Here is a 24,732-nt window from a genome sequence, read left to right as displayed (position 1 = left end):
TGACCCAGTAAGAGCAACAGCATCCTACAGTCTGGGGCATCCCCATGGCAGCTCTGGGGCAGCTCGATAACTCATCTCCTTCTGGGGATGGTGCACTTGGCAGTGCCCCCCCCCCCCGGCATGTTCCATTGGCCCAGCGTCCCAGTGATGCAGTCCTATGTCCCATACCCCTCTGGATGGACCCCATGGAAGAGCCGGGCTTTGGCAGTGGGTGTATTTGGGAGGGGGCCTGCAGGGGGTCTATCACCGAGCTTTAAGCACTTGCAGGGAGCTGGGGAGGGGGTGAAGCTGCCAGGCCAGCCCTGGTCTGGTGCTTAGGAGGTGCTGTCCATGGTGCTGCTGGTGGGGGCACTAATGCCGGTGCCTGAACTGCATGGCTCCAGCTGGTCTGCATATGGGGCTGAGGGAGCTGGGTGGGGAGGGATGGAGGGCTGGGAACCTGTGACAGAGCGGGTCATCTCACTGGGCCCTGATCCCCCTCTTCCATTTTCTCTGCAGATCGGCCCCGCGATGTCATCCTCCACACTCCAAGACATGGATGAAGTTTTTGGTAAGTATGATATACAGTCCCCCCCCTCTTTTGTTGCACTTTAGTCCCTCTGTGCCACTTATCCCAAGCTTCCCCCAGCACTATTGCCCATGGGGGACCTTCACCTGGTGCCAATAGGCTTCAGAGCAGGGAAGGGAGAGCAGAAACCCATGGCAGGGAATGGGAAGGGAGACCAGGCTGGGTGCCAGGGCCTGGCTGGAGGGAAGGGAGCTAGCACCAGCTGTGTGTGATGGGAATAAGTGCCTGGCTCTGAGTGTGTGTAGGTGTAGAAGAAGCTGTGGTACAGCTAGTGTTTGGCTGTATTTGTGTGTGTGTTTGTGTGTGGTAGAAGTCAGGGCCTACCTGGATTTGTGGGCAGGTGTGTGGTAGAATATAAACTGTGTGTGGTTGGAAGTGGGCTCTAGCTGTGGTGTGTGCATATGCGCATGGCTATGTGAGAGGTGGGAGCTAGGGCCTAGCTGTGAAGTGTGTGTGTGTGTGCACATGCATGTGAAGAGCTGAAGATGGCTCTAGCAAATTGGGGGAGGGGTGTTAGAGAGTCCAGGCAGAGCTTGCAGCTCACCCATCTCACCCATAGTACCCTCCCCTCCCATCAGCTCTATCCAGGCTTAATGCCAGTATCAGGGATGTGGGAGTGAGGGACACTGAGGTCCATACAGTGCCTGAGGTGAATGGAAATGCTCTGTCCCCGCCCCCCCACACACACACACACACCATGTGTCCCATCCTGCTGTCTCCTTGTAACTCTGGATGCTTTTCCATCCTGGCTTCCCAGCATCAGACACAAGCACAACGCTCTGGGGGTAGTGGAGGCAGCACCTACATGTGAACCCCTCTCCCTGAATGCTGAGGGCCTTTTTCCCTGTGCCCAGGAACTGCGTGGGCCTGTGCCACTAGCAGAAAGGCCTGAGCTTTCCATCCAACAGGACTTCACCTGTTAGTGCCCCCTCCAGCCCTGAGGATGATTCCTTTATGGGTTTGTCCCCACTTCCTGCCCCCTGTATCTGTGCATGCACCAGCTGGAGCCAGACCTGGCAGCCTACTGGGCAGAAAGGAGTCTGGGACCATGTAGCCTCCACTCTCTCCCCCGCAACCACTGGGAGAGCATAAGCCAGGGGCAATTTATGGCTTGGATGCACACAGCCCCCTTACACTATGTGTGTGAAGGATCTTCTCCATGGAGATGGTGGGGAGGAGGGTGAGCATTACTGTGTGTGTGGGAGAGATTCTCTATACCTGGGTATGATTTTCACTCCCTCTGTATGTGTGATCCTCTCCCAGGGGATGTATATGAATGTGATTCTCGGTGTGCAAGTTTCTCTCTCCCTGTGCCTGTGATTGTATGTGTGTGATTCTCTTCTTGCACATCCTCTCCCTGTGTACAGGCATATGTGATTCTCTGTGTGAGATGTTTTCTACCCCTGGGTATGCACTTCTTATTCCCCATGTGTGTGGTTGCATGCAAGTGTGATGCTCTCGATGAGCATGTTTATATAGGCAAGATGCCTTCCTGTGTGCACATACATGTGTGTGCTCTTATCTTGGGCTGACAGCACTGGAAGAGTGCATGCATGTCACACATGCTGTCTGCTGTTAACAGGAGGCTGCTCCTTGTTATACAGTGAGTGCCACTGTTTTGGTTCCCAGGGGGCTGGAGTGTAAGGAACACGCGCTGTCTGCTGATGTGGGGCAGAGGGGTGGTGCCCAGCTGCAGCTAGAGGAAAATAATGGCACCTTAGACAGATAAATAAACAAACAGGTTGGGGGCAGGGGGAAAGCAAGCAGATTCCCTCATGAGGGATCTGCCCTGAGGCAGCACTTGGATTTTTCTCCTGCTTCATTTGCTGTCTGAGCAGCATGCGGTGTTTGCAGTGCTTGGCAGAGAAAACACAGGGCCAGCTGCACACTGACAGCATAGCAACTTACATGTTCATTAGCATGGGCAGTTGGGGGTGAACACATGCATGTGCACTTATGCAAAGGTGCCCAAACACAGGCACCCACTCACACACATTTGCATACTCCCATGGGTGCAGATGTTTATCAATAATACCCATGTGTGCACAGTGGATGTGTACTGCCTACCAAATGGTGTGCAAACTGCGCATGCATGCATTATGTGTGAATAGCTGCACCTGTGTGAGTTTGCAAATGTGTGTACACATTGCATTTCCCTGTGTGTGCTCTCCTGCATCTGCTCATGCATATAGTAGTGCCTGTGTGCTTGGGCACACCTTTGCACAAGTAAGCTCTGTGTGCTGGGCTTCCGAGAGTTGCAGTTCTGCTTTGTTTCTGTGCTCACTCTTTCAGACAAGGCTTCAGCTGGAAGCACCCAGTTGCATGGAGGCAGTTAGGTGTGTCTGAGGAAGGAGCAAAGAGCAGGGATGGTGCTGGGGTCTGGCTGTGGATGTGCTGAAATTAATATCATGTAAGAACCACAGAGGCCAGGGGCACTGCCTGTTCTAAAAACAGCTGCACAGCACAGAGTTTTATTGTACAGTGATGTATTTGGAAACCAGTGGATGAGCTGTCAGGCAAAGATGGCTGTAGAGTAGTGATTCTCAACAAGGGTGATGCTGCACCCTGGGGTGCCTTGACATCTTTCAAGAGTACCAAGGGTACCACAGGATGCAATACAATCTTATCACAGTTAGGTGTACATATATGATTCACGAAATAAACCCAGAGATGTCAAATAGAAATTCATAATTTTAACCATTCTGCTCTGCTGTGGTCCTTTTGAGTTCTTTGCATCAAAAGAATTGCTCTTTTACTTTTCCGTAATCAAGAAATAAGTGAAAGTCCAAAGTGTACTTGAGCAGTTGAGAACCACTGCTGTTGAGGCCATCAAAGATGGGTGAGTATTTAGGCAGGCTGGTAGTGATGCCTCTGATTGCCTGACACTTTCCATTCTAAGATCCTGTTTTCAGTCACATTCACTTTTGCCAAACTTTAAACATTTGGGCTGACATTTCCTAGACCAAGTGCCTACCTCAGATTTAATTGAAGGGAGAAGGAGTTTAAGGGAAAAGAGCTATTTTGCCCATGTTAAAAAGATTCTCAGGACTATTTCTTGGAGAGGAACTCCCTGCTCTGCAACAAGCCTGGCAATGGGTGGGAAAGAGGCAGAGAGTGGAGGAATGCCCAGGATCAAACAGCAAGTCAGTGGCAGAGTCAGGAACAGAACCAGAAATCCTATATCCAAGTCCAGTGTCCCATTCACTTGATCATACTGCCTTGTATATTTTTCCAGTGCAGGCATCTTGCTTAGGGGCCTAACTGAGTGCTGAGATTGTTGGAAAGTCTAGACCTATTGATGGGTGCTGAAGACCTTCTGTGAGGCCTGGAGCTCTTCACACAGTCTGACTCCTTTGGGGTTTCCTCTGGGGCTACTAATCAAAATTCAGTAGCTTCTTAAGTCCCTTTCTGTGTGCTTCTTCCCATTCTCCTCCCATACCTGTGCCGGCCGTTTCCCCAAGTGGCCAGTGGGATGGGATGGAACACCTGGATTTTTTCCAAGTTGTTCTGGTTTCTATGGCATCAGTGCTCAGGTTCACATTTCCTGGGAAACATGGAAGGTCCATGACCACCCTCCCATGGGGAGACAGGAGCTCAGGACTAGATGTGCCATGCACAGATGTCTGGGTGCAAGGTGCTGGGCACAGAGCTGTGCACATGTCCATGCCCCTAAACTGCAGGCTCTGGTGGCCTGGCATTCAGCCTGCTGCCTCCTGGATATTTTCCATCTCTGTCCCCAAAGACTAGCCTGTGTGTTGCTATGGGGGTTGGGCAGGGCCCTGCAGGCTTTCTGTCTCTTGGGAAACACTATTTGCTCCTAACCTCCACCATAGAAACCACAACCCAATGCTGCTGGGGCAGCGTCCCTTGTGAGAGCCAGAGATGGGACCTGCTCAAGCTGCAGGTGGAAAGGGAATGTTTATGGTACCTGCTGGACACACGTAGACCCTGTAACTCCTGGCAGCTCCACGATATGATGCTACCATGCAAAGTTTCCCTAAACCCAGGCCTGGATTTGCAAGTGATGGAAGGGACAGCCAGGGCCTTACTGCCTCCAGTTCAGTAGGGCCCCATGGTCCCAAGCAGAGTGGAGCCTGCTGTGAAAGTGCTGTACATATATACACAGAAAGAGAGAGCCCCTGCTCTGAAGAGCTCACAAGCTAGTCAGACAAGACAAAGCCTGGGGAGCTTTCTCCCTCTATGTCAAGGCACAGGGAATGGAAGCAGATGGAGGGGAAGGGACACAACCAAGGTCATGCAACAGATTTGTGGCAGAGGTGGGGACTGAGGCTGAGTCCCCTGTCAGGAGATGGAGCTTCCTGATGCTCTGTACCAACCTTCAGCTCACTCCATGCAAACCCCTGGTTCTCACCACCAGACCCCAGGTGTGCATGTGGTTGCCTGGCATGAGAGCTAAGCATATGAGAGCTTTTCTCCTTTCAGCACCAACACTGTCTGCTACAGGAGGCCTGATATGAGGCATGATGGACTGGTGCTGGTGGGCTGATCTGCTATGGCAGCTCCTTCAGGTGCCTTGGATGAAGTGGGGAAGGCTGGAGCCCAGATCAGGGTGGAATGGGAGCCTCTGTCCTGTATGTTGGGAGTGCCGTGAGGAGAGCTAGCTGCAATTACTCCTCCTTATTCCCATACTTCTATGCATAATGCATGTGCTCTGATCTCAAAGCAAAGTCACTTAAAAAGAAATCTGTCTCTGTCTGCCTCCCCACATTGCCCTCACCCTAGCTCCATCCTTCCCTCTTTCTCCCTCTCCATTTGTCTCTCTGTTTCTCTGGAGTTACTTTTACCAGTCACCTGTCAGATGAATGTCTGAAGACATCCAGGAACCCTTCCTACTCATACCCCCTGACCTCCTCTCTCCCTGATACCTGACTTCTGTCCTACCCCCAGAGGAAGCAGCAGGGGGGTCTATCAGCTAGAAACAAGGCTGTGTCCTGGCACAAGCCTCCAAGGACAGCAGGCGAGATCTTGGTGTCGTATCACTTGTGGCCAGGCCAGGCCAAGCCAGGCTGATCCCCTCCATCACTCCAGCTTGCCCATTAAATGTCCACCCAGAGCCAGTTGGGAGGCAGATGGCTCTGGATAAGGCTCCCTGTGCCCATCTGCATCCCTACCCATTCTTTCTCTGTCCTTGCCTCCATCACACTGGTCCACTGCTCTTCTATCAACAAATCCCTTCCCCCTCCCCCACAACTAGTTATGCAGTAGCTGACATCCAGCTCTTGGAAACTCCTCATCTCCTTTCTGCCTCAGGAAGGAAGGAGTTAATCTGCATGCACCTATGCTCTACTCCATCCATACACTGTTTTACACAGCTATACACACTGTTGAACACACAGGCATGCAGGCTTGTGCACACCCCCCCCCATATACACACACAATTACAAACATAGCACTGCACCTGCACACACACACTGTCACAAATACACCACTGCATGCACACACAAACACCCACACAGAGCTACAAACAGTGACCTACATACACACACCTCTAAACACTACTTCCCACACATACATGCTGCTACATACATACATACTGCCACAACATGTCCCAGTACACACACATCCCACTACACATACGTAGTTGCCACACACATACACCTACATACCAGGTAACATGCATACTGCTACACATGTCCATACACATGCACGCACATGTCTGGAAACCCGGATGTATATATGCTCCTATACATCCGTACATCACTACACATGGGTACATACACACACACGAAGTGCTAAAGAGTGAGCACATGGATTTATCTTCTCCAGGGGGTGCTGGGCAGGCCTAATTAAGTATTCATGGTCTCCTGCAGGCATATCTCTGCTTTGTATGCAAGAAAGGCAGAGGCAGCTCAGATATTAGGAGGAGGAAGTACGAGAGAGAGAGAAAAAGAGGGAGGGAGAGGGGGAGTGAGAGGTGTTGTATAGCAGTGTGTGTTAGTTTGTGTGTCTCATCTTTTAGTATGTGCATGCGTGTTGGTGCACAGTGATTTCTATATGTGTAGTAGTGCTCATGGGGATGTAGTGTGTGTATGTATATACCTCTTTGTGTAAGGATGTGTGTGTAACCAGAGTGTATGTGTAATGTGTGCATGCGTGTGTATCCATGCAGAACGGGTGGCAGTGTGAGTTTGTAGCAGAGGTTGTGCAGTGGTGTGCATGAACATATCCAACTGTGTAGCTGCCTACAGGCCCATGGACAACTCAGTGTGCAGGTCAGGGCATGTTCTTAGTTTCATACCCACTCCACAACAGCCCAGTGCTGACAGGAGTGTGTATCTTGGGGTTGGCAGTGCAGTGCCAGCCAAAGACCCTCAGCCTTGCGAGTGTGGTGCTGCCCAAGACACCTGGGACCATATGTGGACAGCACAATCTGTACTGGCCCAGCCATTCCCCTACACTGGTCATGCCATGCCAACAGGCCTGTCTCCCCCTTCCCCATGGCACTGCAGTGCTATCTATAGCTCCCCCTGCTGTTGGCAGTGCACCTTGACCCCAGGTGCCCTCTGCCCCCAACTCTGGCCATGCAGTGCCCTCATTCAGCTATAAGTACCACAGCTGGGGGCTCAGCAGTGGCAATTATGTGCCTGGTGGGGAGCCCACAAAGTATCTGCACTCCATGCTGTGAGATTGCGGGACCAGCTCCTCCTGAGGCCTGAGCTCTGGACCCAGCAGGAGAGGGTCTGGATAAGGCTCAAAATACACACCAGTTTCAACTTGGTTTGGGTGGTGGTCATCTCCCCCATAGGCCCCTTTGTAAATGTAGACCTGTAAGGGGCCCCTGCCCCCACTCTCAGCTGCAAAGGAGAATGGAGGGAGGAGAGTCTGGCTACCACCGTACTCCTTCCCCCATTAGCAGCAGTCTCCAGCTCCCAGCGCTTCCTCTGGAGACAACATTTTTATGGACCATAATGGATGGATGCACACTGCTGCTGCTGCTGCTTTGCAAATTGGATTGCCACTGGGACTGGGGGAGGATTTATGGAGTAGGATGAAGAGTAGCACTGCAGAGAGTGAAGCTGCATATCCAGTCTTCTGGGCGGGTGTGCATGCATGCATATATGTGTGTCCATATGTGTCTATCTGTCTGTTTGCAAGCACTGATGGTTGGCAAGGGCAAGCGGGGGGGTGTTTGTGTGTGTGTGATAACATGTGTGCATTTAACTCCATCCCAGTCAGCACAGGGCTTTCCTAGGTTTGTAGGCCCCATGATTTCAACTCCACTGGACTATAGGGTACAAACTGTAGCATCTTACCTCTTCTTTCAGTGCTGCAATGCCTGAAAAGTCCTGGCTGGACACAGCAGATACACAAAGCAAACAGGGTGTTCCTTAGTGTGCCAAAGCACATCCATGCTCATGCCTGGGTGCAGAGCCTGTCGTCTGGAGTGTCTTAAGTATCTGCTGGTATTTATGGGTGCCTATACAACTGTTAGTGCATTATTGTCACTTGTCATCTGCAGAGCCCACCCTGTATCCATCTTTTCCTGTGTTTCTCTTTAGATCCCTCTCCTCTCCCAACAGCAAGGCAAAGGGCCCATCACCATGACATCACAGTTTGGGGGAGGTGTATTATGGGAGGGAGTTTCTTGGTGTGTGTCTGGAACACAGGTTCATTATTGCTTGCCCCTTGTGTAACCATGTACACACTCCTTACACCAGTGTAAGTACTACTGAGTCAGAATGACAGCACCTCACAAGTATTGTGCACTGGGGGGAGATGGCTGGGCAAGGTCAGGGACAATACTGGTTGTGTGCTTACACTGTTGTGTACAGCATGTTTGTGTGCAGGAGGAAGGGGCTGCCTGTATGTTTGAGGAGAGTGAAGGAGTGCTGTTTAGTGCATCTCTTGTTAGGCAGGGGTGGATGCTTCCTGGTATGTGTGTGTTTGCAGTTCTGCTGTGGTGCTATTTTGCATGTTTTGATGTGTGTGAGATTGCAGGGTGTGGAGGCAATCACTACCTTCTGTGTGCAGGTATATCCTCCTTTGTGTGTGAGTGTTTTGGAGAAGAGGTACATCCCACAAGACCACAATGCACTCCACAAGATCTGGCAACACCAACACAAGAAGCAATGGCCGTGCAGAATATTGGGAACCAGACCATATAGAAAGTCTAGACTTGAAACACAACAAAGAAGGAGATGAGATTGCTGGAAGGTGGATGTATGTGTGTAAGGGGGAGATTCTCACTCTGTATATACTTGGGTGTGCTTGAGAGAGATTGCCAGTATGTGTGAGTGAGGGAAAAAGATTGATACTGTGTCTTTCCATCTATGGGGAGTGTCAATGAATGTGTGCATTGGGAGGGGGGGCATAGGAGAAGGAAGCAGCAGGCTGTAGTGGGGTTGGTGTTTGTACAGCTAGCACAAAGTGGCAGCAGGGTGGCACTAGCTTGGTCCCACTGTGCCCAAAGTAACCTGCATCCTCCCTGACACTTTTGTTTCTCAGGCCATTTCAGGCCCCTGTGGTGTCTCCAGCCTGTATCTCCACCTCACAGTCAAGAGCATACAGGAAGAATGGGCACAGATGTTCCAAACTAATGCATCCTTCCCCTGCTGGGCCTTTTCTCCTGGTGTTTTCGCCTGTGATGTCTTGGCTGATCACTGCTCAGTGCTGACAGCCCCACTGTGAAGGCTGCTGGTAGCTTCCATGGGACTCAGTTCATTCGGGGTCCTCCAGGTGCTGAATTGTCAGTACTGGGAGCAGCTGCAAACCCAGTTCAGGCTGAGTGGTTTCAATTCCTGGGGTTGGAAAGAGCAAGTTGTGTGTACGTGCACGAGAGTGCACTTTTGAGTGTGTGCAAGCATGGACTTCTGTGTGACTGTGTTGTGTGTGACTGTGTATTTACCCATGTGTGTGAATGTAAGTGTAATATGTGACTGTCCATACATGTCCTTGCATGTCCTCTGTGTACATGCATGTGACTGTGTGAATTGTGCATGAACATAAGCATGGGAACACAGCTGCTAATAGGGGTGGAGGTGAGGCTCTATTTGTGGTAGGCAGGGAGAGGAATAGGAACTGGGGCAAGAGCTGGTGTCAGCTGGAGTGATCCTCTTTTCAGCAGACTCCCTCTCTCTCCTGCATTCCTGCCAGGGGAGCTCTCCCCCCCTCCCTTCCCTCCCACCCCAGAGCAGGAGTCTGCATGCTAAGCACAAGCCAAAGGTGGGAGCGGGGTGCCAACCCAGAGGCTTGGCCCCCTGTGCAAAGAAGGGGAGCTGGAGGTGACGGTGATCCCCACCCTGCCACGTAGCCTCCTCTTGAGGTACTAGGGGTTCTACATGCAGCTTTGGCAGGGGAAGGTGGACTAGTGGTTAGAGTTTGGGACTGGGGGCCCAGGTTGGTATCCTCAGCATTTCCAATGGCTTTCAGTGTGGTGTGAGGCAAGTGGCTTAATTCTTGCCAAGCCACAAGCAGATTGCAACACCCTTAAAATGAGTGGCCAGTTCCTTGCTAGGGTCACACAGGGGCTCTGTGGAACATCTGCACGGAGCCCACAGCACATGGCTGGAGTTGGAGCTGGGCTGGGGCTGGGCAAGTGTACCCAGGCAGGGCTGGCACTGCTTCTGGCACCAGTGCACAGGGTGTCTGTGCAGGCCCATCGCTTGCTCTGCATGAGCAGCCAGATGCAAAGCAAATGCAGGGGGTGGACATGAAGCCCGTCGGGCCTGCACTGGCTGGGAAAGCTTTTACAACCTTGACTCAGCTTGGCTCTTTGCTCCCAGCTTTCCCAACACCACTTGCAGAGCCCAGATCCACCACCCAGGCAGCACAGACAGCCTGTGTAGCAGGGAGGAAATATGGGGGCTGCAGCATTATTGGAAGCCATGGCTGGTGCATTTATTGGCTGGAAGGGGTGGGAGCAGGGGCAATTGTCAGCGACCCAGCCACCTGCCATTAGGAAGCTGTCCATTGTGAGCTGAGGGGCAGGAGGAGGCTGGGCAAAACTTCCCCTGCACAGGAAGACCTGAGCAGTACCATAGCGCTTCCTCCCCCTTGCAACTGCATAGGTTTCCCCCCACCCCCACCCCTTCCTTGCACCCCAAATCCTTGGGAGGGCTCCACTTCCAGCAGCCCACGGGGCCGGATTCTGCCCAGCAGTGCCCCTGGCTCCCAGATGGGTCCAAGCTGCCTCCTGCCCTGGCTTCAGGTGCAGAAGGGCTGAGCTGTGGGGAGCAGGACAGGGCAGGGAATGGGCAGGACAGAATGAATGTTGTGCGTCTCTTTGAACACTCTCTCTTTGTTCTCCTGTTCCACCCCCTCCTTCCCCATACCCTCCCCGTCCCTGGCTGGGATGTTCCCCCTTCCCTCCTCACCCCTCTTCCCCTTCCCCTCTCCTCTCCCCCATTCTCTCTGTCCTTGCACCCTTCTCCCTGTCTGTGTGTCCCTCCATCTGCCCTGTCTGTCCTTCCTTGCACTCTCTCTGCCGTCTGTCTTGGCTCTCTCTCTCTCTCCCGCCTCTTTACCCCGTTCTCTCTGTCACTCCCAGATTTTAATGATGTGATTCCAGAGACGCAGAGACTGGACAGCAGCTTGCAGAAGGCCCGAGCCCAGCTATCGGTCAAAGGCAGGCGGCAGCGCCCATCCCGGTCCCGCTTGAGAGACAGTGTCAGCTCCACAGAGGGGGATGACAGCCTGGAGAGGAAAGTGAGTGTGCCCAGTCCCTCCAACCCCCAGGGGCACGGTGCTACCATGGTGGAAGGGCAGAGGCAGCAGGGAAGGCGTTCCTAGGGTACAATCCCAGCCTCTTCTGCCCCACCAAGTCACTGTTGTCCTTATCCTGGTGCCGACTGCCACCCTGGACCAGGCTACAGGGCTGTCTCATCTTGCCCCCCATTGCCCTTTGTCCCAGGGCCAGCCGTGTGTGCTGCCAGTGCAATGCCCTGCCACCTGTTCACTCCAGGGCAGATGCTGGGGCCATCTGGCGCAGCGAGCAGTGGCCAAGGCTGAGGAAAGGTGCCAGGAAGGGCTGGGCAAGCCAGGGGGTTGGTGGGGGGAAGGGGGGCGCTGCATACAGCACAGGGCTCAAAGCAATGGCTACAAACTTTCCCATGTGCACCCAATGCTGCCCAACGAGCACGCCAGGACACATGCCTACCCCAGAGACCCTCCCTACTGGGGCGTTGCACCTGCCCCCCACTCTGGAGTAGCCGATGCTAGCGTTGTGGGAGATGAGGCAAGAGCCGAACAGCCATGAGAGTAGGGAGGTGTAGAGGTAGGTGGGCCCATGCAACACCTTTGCAGTGTGGTGGGAGGAGGGGGCACCAGGCTGGGTGTACTAGTGACCCCAGCTAAGAGGAGGGGATCCCTGCAATGACGTCATCCAGCTTGGCATGATGGGGGGTACTGGGCTACATGCACCACAGGCCAGACCAGCAATGGGCCCAACCATTGCAGCAGCAGGGAGGGGGCTCTCAGCAAAGGGAGACTCCCTTGGAACTGCTGGGGTGGGGGCTACCACCCATGGGCTGATCCAATGCGAAGGGGGGATGTGAAACCCAGCAATGGGCTAATTCAATGTAGCTGCAGGGGGGAATCCCAGCAATGGACTGATACATTATTGCAGAAGAGGAGGGGGAGCCCAGCAAGAGCTGGGCAGAAGGCTGGTAGGGATGGGGGTGGAGAAGCCCAGCAATGGGCTAATCCATAATGGCTGCAAAGTGGGTGCCATTCTAGATGCACTCAGGTGTTGGACCAGGGTGCCCACCCCACCCCTTCACACTCAGGCACTATGGCAAGAGTGGGGCCAGGAGCCTCAACCCTCTGCCACGATTGCAGCTGCATCAGCTCAAAGGGTGCAAGGCAGGAGTCACCCTGGGGCAGTGGGTGCCAGGGTCTGTCATGGGATAGGTCCCCAGTGGCCAACCCCTGGGTGTCCCGCCCACAGGGAGCTGACAGCTACGGCAGCCCCCTGCACCGGATGCGGTCCCCGCTGCACTCCTCCCTGCAGGCGTCGTCGCCCCTGTCTGGCTCCTCCCCGTTCCTGCGTGCCACCGAGTTCTCCTTCGAGACCGCCGTTGTGCGGAGGACGCTGGAGGAGGACGAGCAGCCTTCGTCCCCGCTCATCCGCTACCGGCCCCTGACCAATGTGTCTTCCCAAGAGGCCCTGGGGGGCACCCCCACCAGCTCGTCACCCAAGTCCTGCCACAGCTCGGACAGCTCGCCTATCTATGCCCGCAGGGACCACCGGCCCGAGCGGCACAGTGAAGGTAATGGCCCACCAGCTCCACCCCACTGCCAGCACCCTGCACCCTGCCTGCTGGGAAAGGCTGGGCAGGGGTAGCTGGGTGCTTCCAGCCCTGCAGTGCTCCCACACCTTGCACATTAGCACCTCCTGCTGGGAGAGGCTAGGAGACGTGTCTCTCTTCTCTGCCAGGGCTCCCCTGCTTTTTTCTGCAGCGGGGCTCCCTGCCCCAGTGCACTGCACATCCTCACTGGGATGGGTCCTGAGCTGCAGAACGCAGCGGTCCCAGCTGGGCAGAGAAAGACTGCAATGCAAGGAGGCAGATGCTGCTCCCTGATGGCCCTCAGCACCATGCTCTATCCCCATATGGTCTTCGGTGGGAGCAGCAAAGAAGCACCTTCTCACTGAGCTGACAACCTGCCAGCAGCCTGGGCTCCGCAGGCCACACGGCCTTTCCTCTTAGCATCCTCCTCTCCAAGCCTAGTGGGCTTCCCCACCCCAGGAGGGGCAAACCTATTGCCCAGGGAAGGGAGGGGAGGTCATGTCCTCCCAGGCCCTTTGACCTCCTCCTGTTGTATTCCAGATGACAGCAGAGACACGAGCCCTCCAGAGCCTGCCAGCCCCACCATCGGCCTGGACAAGAAGACACGGAGGAAGTTCCTGGATTTGGGGTGAGTGTGACAGAGGCCACTAGCCCCAGTTACTTAAGTAGAGTGGGGCAGTACTATACGGTATCAGTGATGCAGGTAGCACTGCTAGAGGGCTGCAGACCACTGAGGGCATTTATACACATGCAACAGGAGTGTGTAGGGAGGGAAGGCGGGGGGTGTTTTAGAGAGGCTCCAAGAGCTGTTCTAATTAAAATGCCTGGAGCATCACAAGTATCAGTGTCCCCATGCTGAAAAGTGGCAGCGAGGGCGCTTTAGTTTAGAACGAGCTTTAGTTTAATCGCCCCCACCACCATTTTTCTGTCTGGGGATGCTGATGCACATGACACTGGAGTCTGCTGTAATTACCACACTCCAGCGGACTTGATTAATCAAGTCTGCTGCAACAAACTGTAATTACAGTGCACCAGAGCAACCTCGCTGCACATATATAGGTGCCCTGGGATGCTAGCCTTCAGATTACAAACAGAGACCTCCTATGCTGTACTGGGGTAGGGGAGTATAGTGACCAGAAGGGACAAAACCCAGCAGGAGTTATAAACCAGGCTTGAGGATTCAGTCTCGCCCAGGCAGGGGAACTTAATAGAGCTCCCTGAAGGAGCTGTGAAGAGACATGTTATAGTAAGTAAGCCCAGAGGGGCTGAGGGTGGCATGTGCCAGCAATAGAAGGGGAAGACCTGAGGGAAGGTGCCTTGCAAGACAGTATAGGATTCAGTGAGGCCATGAGTATATTCCATTGATGATTTTGTTTAAGCTATGAGGTAAGGAGTGGCTTGTAGGGAGGCCACTGTGGGCACCTGAAGGGAGGACACTGTGTTTTTGGTTCATCTGGGGCTGACAGAGGCCCTGGGGACTAAGAGCTGGCAGACTGAGGTCCGAGAAACTAAGATCCAAGATGCTGGGGAGAGGGGCTGAGCCCACTTGAGGGCAGGGACACCCTAAAAGAGTTAGAGGTAGTTAAAGCCTGGGCCAGACACGGGTGACTCAGTGATGAGTAGGACAGAGTGAGATACCTAAGGTGTCACTTTGGTAATCTGAGGGCTGTCTCCCAAATTTATTATAATCAACATCAAGGCATGGCAGGTGAATACAGGGTAGTGCCCTGGAAGGCCAGAGTGCAAAATGGGACTGGGATTGCCTTTGCCTGAAGGCTCCTGAGTTGCCTTTGGAGGCAGAGACCCATTACAGTGAATCCCTGATACCACCCAGACCCAGTTTAGCACTCCTGTTTCCATAGAGCCCCTGAGGGCCCATGGCCTAGGCTGTGGAAGCACCATGACCTAGTTTTTCTCAGAGTGGTCTATGGACCCCCAGCCCGCTTGCGAGTGGATGTGCTTTTTCCTCCTCTTTACAGGCTCCCATTCTCTCTGGACACCCTGTGTCCTCCCTGCAACCTGCAGGCCTGCTGTGGACCCTGCATTGCTCCATCTCCCCTTCCCTAGGCTACCATAAGCCAGTGGTCCCTGATACTCATCTGTGCCTATGCCCCTATAGGACTCCTGCTCACATCTCCCTCTCCCTCTTGAGGATGCCGCTTGGGAGTAGATTACCCTGAGGAAGGCTTAGAGCCCACTAACAAGCACAGTATCAAAACATGGAGGGGACCAGGTGGCTCCTGGGACATACTCAGCGTCATGGTATGGGTCATGGCTACAAGCCCTGGGAAAGCCACAGCTCAGCCAGAAGCTCTGGGCTGACTGATGGGCTGTCTGGATTCTGTGATGCAGGGGATCAGGCTGGATGGTCACTCTTGGCCTTGAACTCTAAGGCCTCCTTGGCTGGCACAGCCTGCCATTGTACTCACTGCCTCTGGGATAACACAAGAGGCCCATCTTGCTGGACAGTCGTATTTGGGGCCAGTCAGCTCACCAGGGCAGGGGCTGCTCTATGCAGCTCCTAGTTCAGTGAGGGCCCCAAGTCCATGGCTGGGGCCCTTGGATGCCACTGTGCTCCAGATGATGAGAGACTTGCAAGCCCAAGAGCCTCCTTCCAAGAGCAGAGCCAGCCCCTCTCCAGGCCTGGGAGAGAGGGGCAACAAAGGCTACTGCAGGGGGATGTAGGACGTTGCAGGCTGTGGTGGGCAGGTGCTGGTAGAACAGATGGATGGATGGATCAACAGAAGAACATGTGGGGATGAACTGATAGAGGAGTCTGTGTGAGGCCAGAGAGATGGATGGACGAAGTGGGGTTTGTGGGGAAGGGATGGAGGGGTGTGCCTGCAGATGCGTCAGTGGATGTTGACAGGGTGGAGGATGTTGGTGGGTGGAGGGTGCAGTGATGGATGAAGGGCTGTGTGTGGGCAAGGGCAGATCACATCAGAGATGGATGGGTCCAAATCCTTCATTCCCCCTGGTGTCCCCTGCCCCTCCCAGCTGATGTCATGAACCCATCTTGCCCCGTCCCTTTGGCACCCACCTCCTCTGTCCCAGTGCTGACAGTCCTTTTCTCTCTACCACAGGGTGACCTTGAGACGGGCGTCTTCCAGCAAAAGCAGGAAGGAAAAAGGAAGCAACAGACTGTCCATGGGCAGCAGGTAAGGACTAGACCTCTGCAGGACCCTCAGCTGTGAGGTAGCCCCTCACCATGACATGTCCCAAGGCAGTGTCCACAGCAAAAACATCTCACCAAGCCATACAGTCACAGCTGCAGCCACGGCCTCCTGACCCATCCTCAGCCTCTCTTTTAACCCACTTGGCTTGTTCAGGCCCCATGGGCCTCCCCTATACAGGTTCAACCCTCCCTTGAAGTAGTGGGACCTCATGAGCCTGGCCAGTGCTAAAGGGCCAAGCTACAGAGACAGAGGTCCTGGGAGGGAGAATGAGTTTAGAGATGGAGGAGAAGTGTTTGGGGAGTGTTCAGGAGACTGGTAGAGGAAGGGGTGGAGGAGACAGGCAGGGAGGAGGATGGGTGGAGACACACACAAGGACAGACTTAACTCTGAGGCAGCCTGCTGGGCCCCCTGGGGCAGGGTTTCACAGGGGTTCCCTGCCCCTGCAGCTTCCCCCACTGACCAGCCCTGGCTCTTCCCCCAGAGAGCTGATGGAGGGCTCCAGCCGCTCATCCGTGTCCCCATTCATGCCCTTCTCCTGGTTCACGGACAGTGGGAAGGGCTCAGCCTCCTCTGGCAGCACCGTCTCCCCAACTTGCTCGCCCAAAAACGAGGGCTTCAGCCCCAAGAAGTCGGCCTCCCAGGTGAGTCCCAGCCCGCATCCTGGACTGCCAGCAGGAAGCAACAAGGCCTGCAGGAACATCTGGGGAGGGGCATGGGCAGCACAGGTAGAGAAAAGTGGAGTGGGAGCCCATAGGGCCATTCTGTAGGGTCTGGGACAGCACAGCTCTAGGGAAGGGTGCTAAAGTCCCCTGTAGGGTTGACACAGTGATGTGATGGTGCCTAAGGCCCCTAGAGGGTCAGGGCCAGCCACAGGGGAGGATGCAATAGAGCTAGGGTCAGCATTGAAATAGGGGGTGGCACTGACAGGCTCTAGGGTAACCCTCCTGTAGGACAGGGCGTGTAGAGCTATATAGATTAAAGGCCAGCTATAGGGAAGGTTGTTTAAGCTCTCAATAGGGCCAGGGTCAGCACTGCCATGGGGGTAGATGTGTGCTGCCTTTCAGATCAAAGGGCAGCATTGCTACATGGGATGTGCAGCTCCCTGTAGATGAAGGGGCAGGGAACTGAAGCCCCCTATAGGGTCCAGAGCAGCACCAGTAGATGAGAGGGAGCCACAGTTCCCACAGGGCCAGGTGCAGCCCCTAGGGGTGATGCTTACACTGCAGCCTCTCCTGGTACAGGAATCCACACTGAGCGACGACTCCACCCCACCGAGCAGCAGCCCCAAGATCCTGAGCAGCGGTGCCAGTGAATCCAAGTGCTCCTATCCCTACCACACCCTGTCCCAGTCCTCGGATGAGGTGAGGCTGCAGGACAGGGCGGGACTGCCCTGCTGGTTCCAGGGTCCAGAGCTGACCCATCCAGGTGGCTGCAGAACTCAGCTGGTCAAGGCAACAGCAGGGGTGCCCCACACCTGAGGGACCGCTGCAGCTGGGTCTGCCCTATGGGGAACATAGGGGTGGCAGTCCCCCATGCTGTGGAGCTGGTCTGCTTCTCAGAGCAGCCCCTCCGGGGATGCCCTGGGGGTGGGAGTGTGGGACCTGCCTGGGCTGCCCCTTCCACCCCCCCAGCCCAGTCACCCCTGACCTCCCCTCCTCTGCTGCAGTTTCTGGATGAGCCACTCAGCGCTGCCACAGGCTGGAGCTGCCAACAAGTGGGGCAGTGGCTGGAGAGCCTCAACCTGGAGCAGTACGTGGGGGAGTTTGCTGCCCGCGAGGTGGATGGCCAGCAGCTGTTGCACCTAGATGGGGCCAAGCTGAAGGTAGGTGGGTGCCAGAAAGCCCTGATGGGAAGCTGGAGTAGCTCCAGATCCCTGCAGTCTGTGATGGGGGTGCTGGGCTAGAAGCACTAATGGGCTGACCCATTGCTGCAGGAGGGGGTGTAACAGGACTAGTGACACCAGTGGGTTGACACATCGGGGCAGGAGGGATAAAAGCAGGACAGGTAACGATAGGCTGATCCATTAGGACAGGAAGGGTGCAAGTAAGCCAGTTACTTCACTGGGCTGATCCAGTGGGGCAAGAGGGGTTTAACAGGCCTAGTGACACCCATGGGCTGACTTACTGGAGCAGAAGGGAGTAGTGACCAATGGGGCTGACCCACTGGGGCAGGAGGGGTGTGAGCAGGCTGATTACATCACTGGGCTGATCCATTAGGGCTGGAGGGCGGAGGGACTTCCCTTGCAACCTGGGGTGCAAGATCCTGAAGCCTCTGCTCCCTCCTTCCCCTGACCAGGCCCTGGGTGTCAGCAACTCCCATGACCGGGGGCTGTTGAAGCGGAAGCTGAAGGAGCTGAGCGCTGCAGTGGAGAAGGAGCGGAAGGCCCAGGAGAAGGTGGAGAAGCAGCGGGAGAAGCAGAAGCGGAAGGAGCAGGAGCAGCGCAGGAGCTAAGGGCAGCAAGACACTCTGGCAAACAGTCCCTGGGGGAGTGGCACAGGCTCCCCCCTACACAGGGGATGCAGGAGCCATGGACCACAATGGAGGTCTCGGGCTGGGCAGCACCAGACTTTGTGGGGGTCCTGCCAGTGCCGGAGGTGGCAGCGCTGTGTTGGGACATCAGTGCCACCCCGACGCCAGCCCCTGGAGCCGCTCCACCACAGGTGTCCCGGCTGCCTCCTAACCCCTCTCCCCATGTTCTGCCTCATTCCCCACCCCGTAGGGCAAGCCTGGCACGTGCAGCTCTGAGCACAACAGGGCAGGTGCTGGGGAGGAGTCGATGCCCTACTTCTGCCCTCCCTCCCTTCAGCTGCTCCTGATTGGTCCCCAGTGCCAAGGTGTCTCCCCTGCTCAGTGCCAGTTGGCTGCCCTGTCACACTGCCCCATTCCCCTGAGCCATGCGCACCACAGCCACCCCACCGAACGACAGCCCGGCGCCCACAGCGGGCACACAGGATGAAGATAGTGCATGGCATTACCCCTTCCCCCACCCATGGGCCATCCTGTGCTGAGTTCAGGCACTCCCCCAAGGGGCTTTCCCCCCTCCCCCACAAGAGGGACCTGGGCCTGCACGGCTCGGACCAGTAGGGAATGGTTTGTTTGTTAGAGAGCACAGACACTCGGTGCCATGGCAAGGGAGAGGCTACCAGGGAATAAAACTAGTTTCAATGAGCCCCAGGGGGCTGGCTATGTGCTGCGCTGCGGGCTCCTGGAGGGGGCTGTCAGGTAGCCTGCCAAGGAAGCAACACTAGGGCAGGTCCCAGTGTCAGATCTAGAGGTGTCCAGCTACAGCCAGTTGTAACCCGTGGTCCTGAAACTCAATTCCCAACAAGGTGGAGAAAGGGCATCCTTGTTAAAGACCTGTCACCTCCCAACCTATTCTGTCCCACTGGGGGCCTGCAGGCTGCTGCTGCTGCTTTGACCACCAGGGCCTCCAGCATGGGGCAGCACAGTGGGAGGGTGACTGGTGGGACCTCATCCGGCAGTGACGGGGAACTTGTCCTGCCCTCACTGGAGTTCTCAGGGAGCTGCATGGCATGCAGCCTATGTGAAGTATGGCCTAGGGTCTGCGATCAAACAGCCCTGCATTTAGATGGGAGAGCTTGCAGTATGCGTCAGCAGGGCCCACCAGGGAGGTATTTTTAAATGCAAGGCTGCAGTGCCTCCCTTGGGGGTGAACGCATAACCTGCTGAACTAAAAGCACAGCCCTCTGCTGTTTGTACTGATGCAGCTGTAGTAGGCTCTTGCCCTCTTAGCTAGATCAGTAGTGAGGGGGCTGCATGTGGAGAAAGGTGGCATAGGCTTGCTCTGTGCATGCTGGCTCCCAGCCAATGTCATACATCCCCCATTAGCCCAGTGCTGGGCTCACCTGGCTCCCCCCCACACGCATGTTGGTACACACGGCACAGAGTTACTTCGAGCAGTGCTCACAGGGAATCAGCATCTCCTTAGTGAGTGCAGCAGCTCTGAGCATGGCCTTGCCTTGCACCTGCTGGAGGATGAAAAGAGAGCAAGGGGCTCCTATGCCCATGAATGCTGCAGGGGATGAACTCTAGATGTGGCTTGTCTCGGGGAACAGGGTGACCATCAATCTGGCCAAGGAGCCATGACACAGCCAACCAAACTCACCCACCCAGCCACTAGAGAATGATGCTCCCTGGGGAAAAGATCCCCTTGTAGTTGTAGCAGAATATGATCTGGGCCTTTTGGTATAATACAAACCAATCCCCTCCAACAAATACAGTCTCCTGGGGGATCCCAGAGATCCTTCCTTGCCCAACCATCAGGAAGGACTGAGCTGCCAGCCAGGAGAACAAAAGGCTTCAGGCCTCAAGGAGCTGGATTCCCTCTGTCAAGTCCCTGTGTAGCGACCCCTACCATGGCAGCCAGGCGAACAGGCCTTGTCTCCATGCTGCAGAGGGGGAGAAAGATGCCCTCCCCTACCACAGGATGTCCTGGATGAAGCAAGATGCCCTTCTCTTCTCTCCTGTCCTGAATGAAGCCAGCCTGAGACTCCTCCACTGCTCCCAGTCCTTCCCCTGGCCTGCATCCATGAACAGCGATGCCCTGGCTCTGCAATTGAAGAAAGGAAGGGGAAGAGTGTGCAGGGGCCACCCTACCTAAGGGTTCTGTCCTGCTGGACTTGGTCCACCTCCAGCCTTTATCAGCACAACCCAGTGTCCCAGTTGAGAAGGTGTCACAAGCTGGAAATGCAGCCCATGGGGGAATGAGTGGCCTGTAGGAGGAATGGTACATCCAGAGATGAACGTCTCTGTGAGGCCAGGACAGCCACACAGCTGATGGGTGAGGCAGGCACAGAAGCAGGGAGAGGCCGCCCAGCTGATCAGAGGGCAGGGGGAGGGAGTCAGGCAACACGTCCCCCCATCCCTTGTGATGTGACTTTGATGCACCTGCCTGTCTCCATCATTGCAAACCCCACCACTGCCCACAGCAGGGCCCAAGGGCAGTGCGGCACCCCAGGGAGCAGGGATGGGGCAGGGGGAATCACAGTCTTTACCACCAGGGCAGGTGGGGCAGAGGGTACACCAAACCTCTGCAGTATCAGGTACAAGCACCATAGCCAAAAAGGGTTTTATCACTTTTATACAGAAAGTCCTAGGAATTAGGGTCACAAGCCAATGGGGAGGAACAAATACAGGTAAATAGACAGTCACAGTATAACAACATGCAGTCAAAGGGTAAGTCCCCGGCCGTAGTCAGTACCAACAGAACACATACCTTTAGCACTACAGTTCCCTCTCCCCGCTCCGGGGGTGCACCCAGGAACCAGCCTTTATGCAGAGTCACTCTATACAGCCTTTCAAGTCAGGGGGTCATCTGCATTCAGTCTAGTTTAGCTGTGGTGGTGGGTCCCCTCCAGTGACGGATTATAACATGCTGAGGCCCTAAACTATGTCCAGCTTAAGAGGCCCCATAGGATAAAAATTATCCAATGTATGTATATTTTTGTCGTATTAGAACAAAAATGTCCATATTTAGAGTCATTTTGCCCATTTCTCCTTTATTTACTAACTGATTATTATAAAACGTCATATTGAGTCAGGTTTTTTTACTTATTTAGAAGCCCCTCATATTGTGAGGCCCTAAACTGTGACTTAAGTAGCTTATGCCTAAATTCAACACTGGTCCTCTCTCTCCATCTCTTCCCTGTTTTCTGGCATGTAGCCAGACAGGAATTGTCTGGTCAATTCATCTTCCTGCTTCCAGAGGCCTCTGGGATTTGCAGTCCAGAATGACAGCTGCAGGACTCTGCAGGGTTGCTACCCTTCTGTTATACATTTATATTGCATTTCCAATTCACACAATACATTACACTAACCCCCCTTTTTAACTGGATTCACACCCACATCCTATTGCGTTACACCATGTAGTCACTAAGCTACCTGGGAGGTCTTTGCTGTCTGTGGTCTACCTGAGAATTCAGGGATGGGGGTTCCTCACTGGTTCTAAAGGATTTTGGGTACCCTGTGTTGCACCCCGGTCTGGACTTCCCTTTTACACCTGCTCATCTTCGCTATCTTCTTTCCTATCAGATCACGGATCCCATCTGACATTTCTAGAAGCAGGAGGTCCAGCATATCATTAATTCTAGGCAAGGGTTAAGTATCCCTAACAGTAATGTCATTCAGTCTCTATGGTAATCAACACAGACCCGCACTTCTTTGCCCTTCTTTTGCACCAACACCACAGGAGCAGCCCAAGGGCTGACAGAGGGCCTGATGACACCCCTCTTATCCATCTCTTGTAGCTGCTGCCCAAACTCCCACTGGAAATTAATAGGTACTCTTTGCTGCCCCTGTTTGACAGGTCTGGCACTGTCCATGTCAATCCCATGCTTTGTCAGGCCTGTCTATCCTAGGTCATGGTCCCCCAGGTTGAGTACATCAGCATACTCCAGCAGTGCTTCTTGCACTGCCCCTTACTTGCTCTGGCTCCAGGCCACAATGACTCAACTTGAACTTGTGTGCCAATCAACCTGCAGTCCTTTGGGTGATTCACACCTGGCTCTCCAAGGTGCTGTTCTCACTACTTGAATAGCAACTGACCTCCCTGACCCAGGATCCTCCTGCAGGACAGCCACACTGGTTTCAAATGTCCCAATTATGGTATCTTGACATGCAACCTGAGGTTCTGTCAATGCGCTGGCAACACACACTGGGATTTCAGCCCTGTGGCTCTTACCCATTGCAGTTCCCACTAGCAATCCCAATTCCTTATTGGGCTTAGGTTCAAATAAACCCTCCTCGTCCTTATGGTGCCATCTCTTCAGTTTGCCAGTGATCATCATTTCACTTCTAGGAGGTATCACTAGGTTCTCCTCCACTACCACTTCACACACTCCAGTTTGACCACACACTCCAGTTTGACCATCTGTGATATACAGGGGAAAATATTGTCCCGGAAAGGAACAGGAACAATCAACAAAACTGATGGTGACCTGGAATTGTTTTAGGAAATTGGTGCTCAACAAGGCATCTTGATTGGTATCCTTTGCTATGAAGAGTTTGTATGGCAGCTGTAGGTCTTGGAAGTTGATGATTGCACTTCACTCCACCCGGGGATGAGAGCACCCATTACCAAGGCAGGAGGCTGCCCATTTCCTGCCAGGGCGTTATCTGTGGCTCCGAAACCTCTCCTACACGGAAGCCCATGCCTCGCAGATGGCATCTAAGCTCTTAACATCTCCAGCCCCATACTGGGCCCCATAACTCTCTAGTCTGGACCCCAACTAGATCCCTCTTAATCAGGCAGCCTACTCTGCCCTCATGCTGGGCTGCCTAGCTCTCTGCACTCTTCTCCCTCTTGAGTGTGCCCCCCCGCCTGGGACCTTTGGCCACACAGACCCTGGCCTTACCTCCAGGCCAGTCGGAAGCCCAGGCCACAGTGCTGGGCATCCCTCCAGTGGGCCCCTGGCTCCTTGGCCCCTTCTAGTCCTGGCCCCAGCACTGACCAGTCAAGGGTGCCTCAAGTCAGGCTTCTGAGCAACTAGCCCACCCTCTCTTACATTGGTCCACCTTCTCCAGCCCTACTACAGGGTTACCCACCTAGGTGTGGGGGCTGGGGTTATTAAGGTGTCCTGACCCAGCCTTTCACTGGGGTGGTAACTGGCCTGGCATTTCTGGGGGATGTCCCACCATGAACAGCCCCACCAGGCCACCCATCCCTGGCAGGGTGCAGTTTTAGGTCATGCCCAGGACCAGGAGCCTCCAAACCATCCCCATAAGCTCCTGCCCTTACCTCCAAGCTGTTCCTGAGCCTCAGCTCTGCCGGCTGATGTCTCTCTCATGGCTGCCAGCACCAAACTGCTGCTTCACCCTATACATATCCTGGGTCTCAAAATGGCCCCGTATTCAAGCACCTGGCTGCTGCCTGCTCCATCCCTTGAAGTGGCCGGTACCAACAGTATCCTGCCACACTAGCTTTATAGCCTCATCCAGACTCTGGGGTTTTCCCAGCCAAAGTTGGGACTGCACTGGCCCACTGAAGGCACTGTTGACAAAATGGTCGTGAGCCAGCATGTCCTCTACCTCCAGGCTGACTTGTCAGAAGGCCTTTACAGTAGCTGTCTTAGGGCCAGGCCAATCTTGTGCCGACTCAGTTGATGTCCTCTTACGATTAGGAAAATGGTACTGGCCCAGCCAGAACCTGCGTCTGGGTCCAAAGTGTCCCTGAGGGCCCCTGTCAGGTGCTTGTAATCCCACCTGGCTTCACTGCTGAGCTCACAGTAGACTAGCCCAGCCTTCCCCATAACAGGATCAGGATTTTTAGCTTAGTGGCCTCATCCCATTCATTAACTCAGCTGCCATTTCAAATTGTTCATGCCAGTCACCCCATTCTTGTTGCTCCCCACTATAACGTGCCAGATTGAACATAGGCCTTAGACCAGTAGATGGGATGAGGGTGGGCTCCCCCTCCCCCAGAGGGAGCTCCCCCCTCAAGCTGGGCTGTCCCATTGCAGCTGCGCTCTGCACTCTCTAGATACTTCAGCTGCTCAGGCTCAAGTACTAAAGAAGTAATTTTGAGCTCCCCCATATTGGGATCCCTCTCCCTCGTGTCCGGCCGCACGGTCCTGCTCCTAGTTTCATAGTTTCATAGTTTGTAGGGTCGGAAGGGACCTGAGCAGATCATCTAGTCCGACCCCTTGCCATGGCAGGAAAGAATACTGGGGTCAAATGACCCCAGCAAGATGTTCATCTAACCTCCTCTTAAACACCCCCAGGGTAG

General features: G+C 54.5%; 1 protein-coding gene across 2 annotated transcripts; it reads left to right on the top strand.

The window, feature by feature from the left end:
- The first annotated feature begins 501 nt into the window (after nt 1–501).
- On the top strand, nt 502–19,158 carry SAMD14 (sterile alpha motif domain containing 14). 2 transcript variants are annotated; one of them, XM_019548431.1, is made up of 9 exons: nt 502–550; nt 11,076–11,233; nt 12,474–12,795; nt 13,354–13,441; nt 15,897–15,971; nt 16,471–16,630; nt 17,231–17,350; nt 17,656–17,811; nt 18,285–19,158. In XM_019548431.1, exons 1-9 carry the CDS (start codon nt 511–513, stop codon nt 18,438–18,440), a joined length of 1,275 nt encoding a protein of 424 aa, XP_019403976.1. In that variant the 5' UTR covers nt 502–510; the 3' UTR covers nt 18,441–19,158. The 2 variants fall into 2 exon arrangements, with proteins under 2 accessions (XP_019403976.1, XP_019403977.1); XM_019548432.1 differs by having other exon boundaries at nt 504–550; nt 11,097–11,233.
- The last annotated feature ends 5,574 nt before the right edge of the window (nt 19,159–24,732 follow it).

This window comes from Crocodylus porosus, unplaced genomic scaffold (assembly GCF_001723895.1).
Source record: "Crocodylus porosus isolate Cpor-Errol unplaced genomic scaffold, CroPor_comp1, whole genome shotgun sequence".
Classification (NCBI taxonomy): domain Eukaryota; kingdom Metazoa; phylum Chordata; order Crocodylia; family Crocodylidae; genus Crocodylus; species Crocodylus porosus.
The sequence above is the reverse complement of the archived record's forward strand: the minus strand, read 5'-3'. Positions and strand labels throughout refer to the sequence as shown.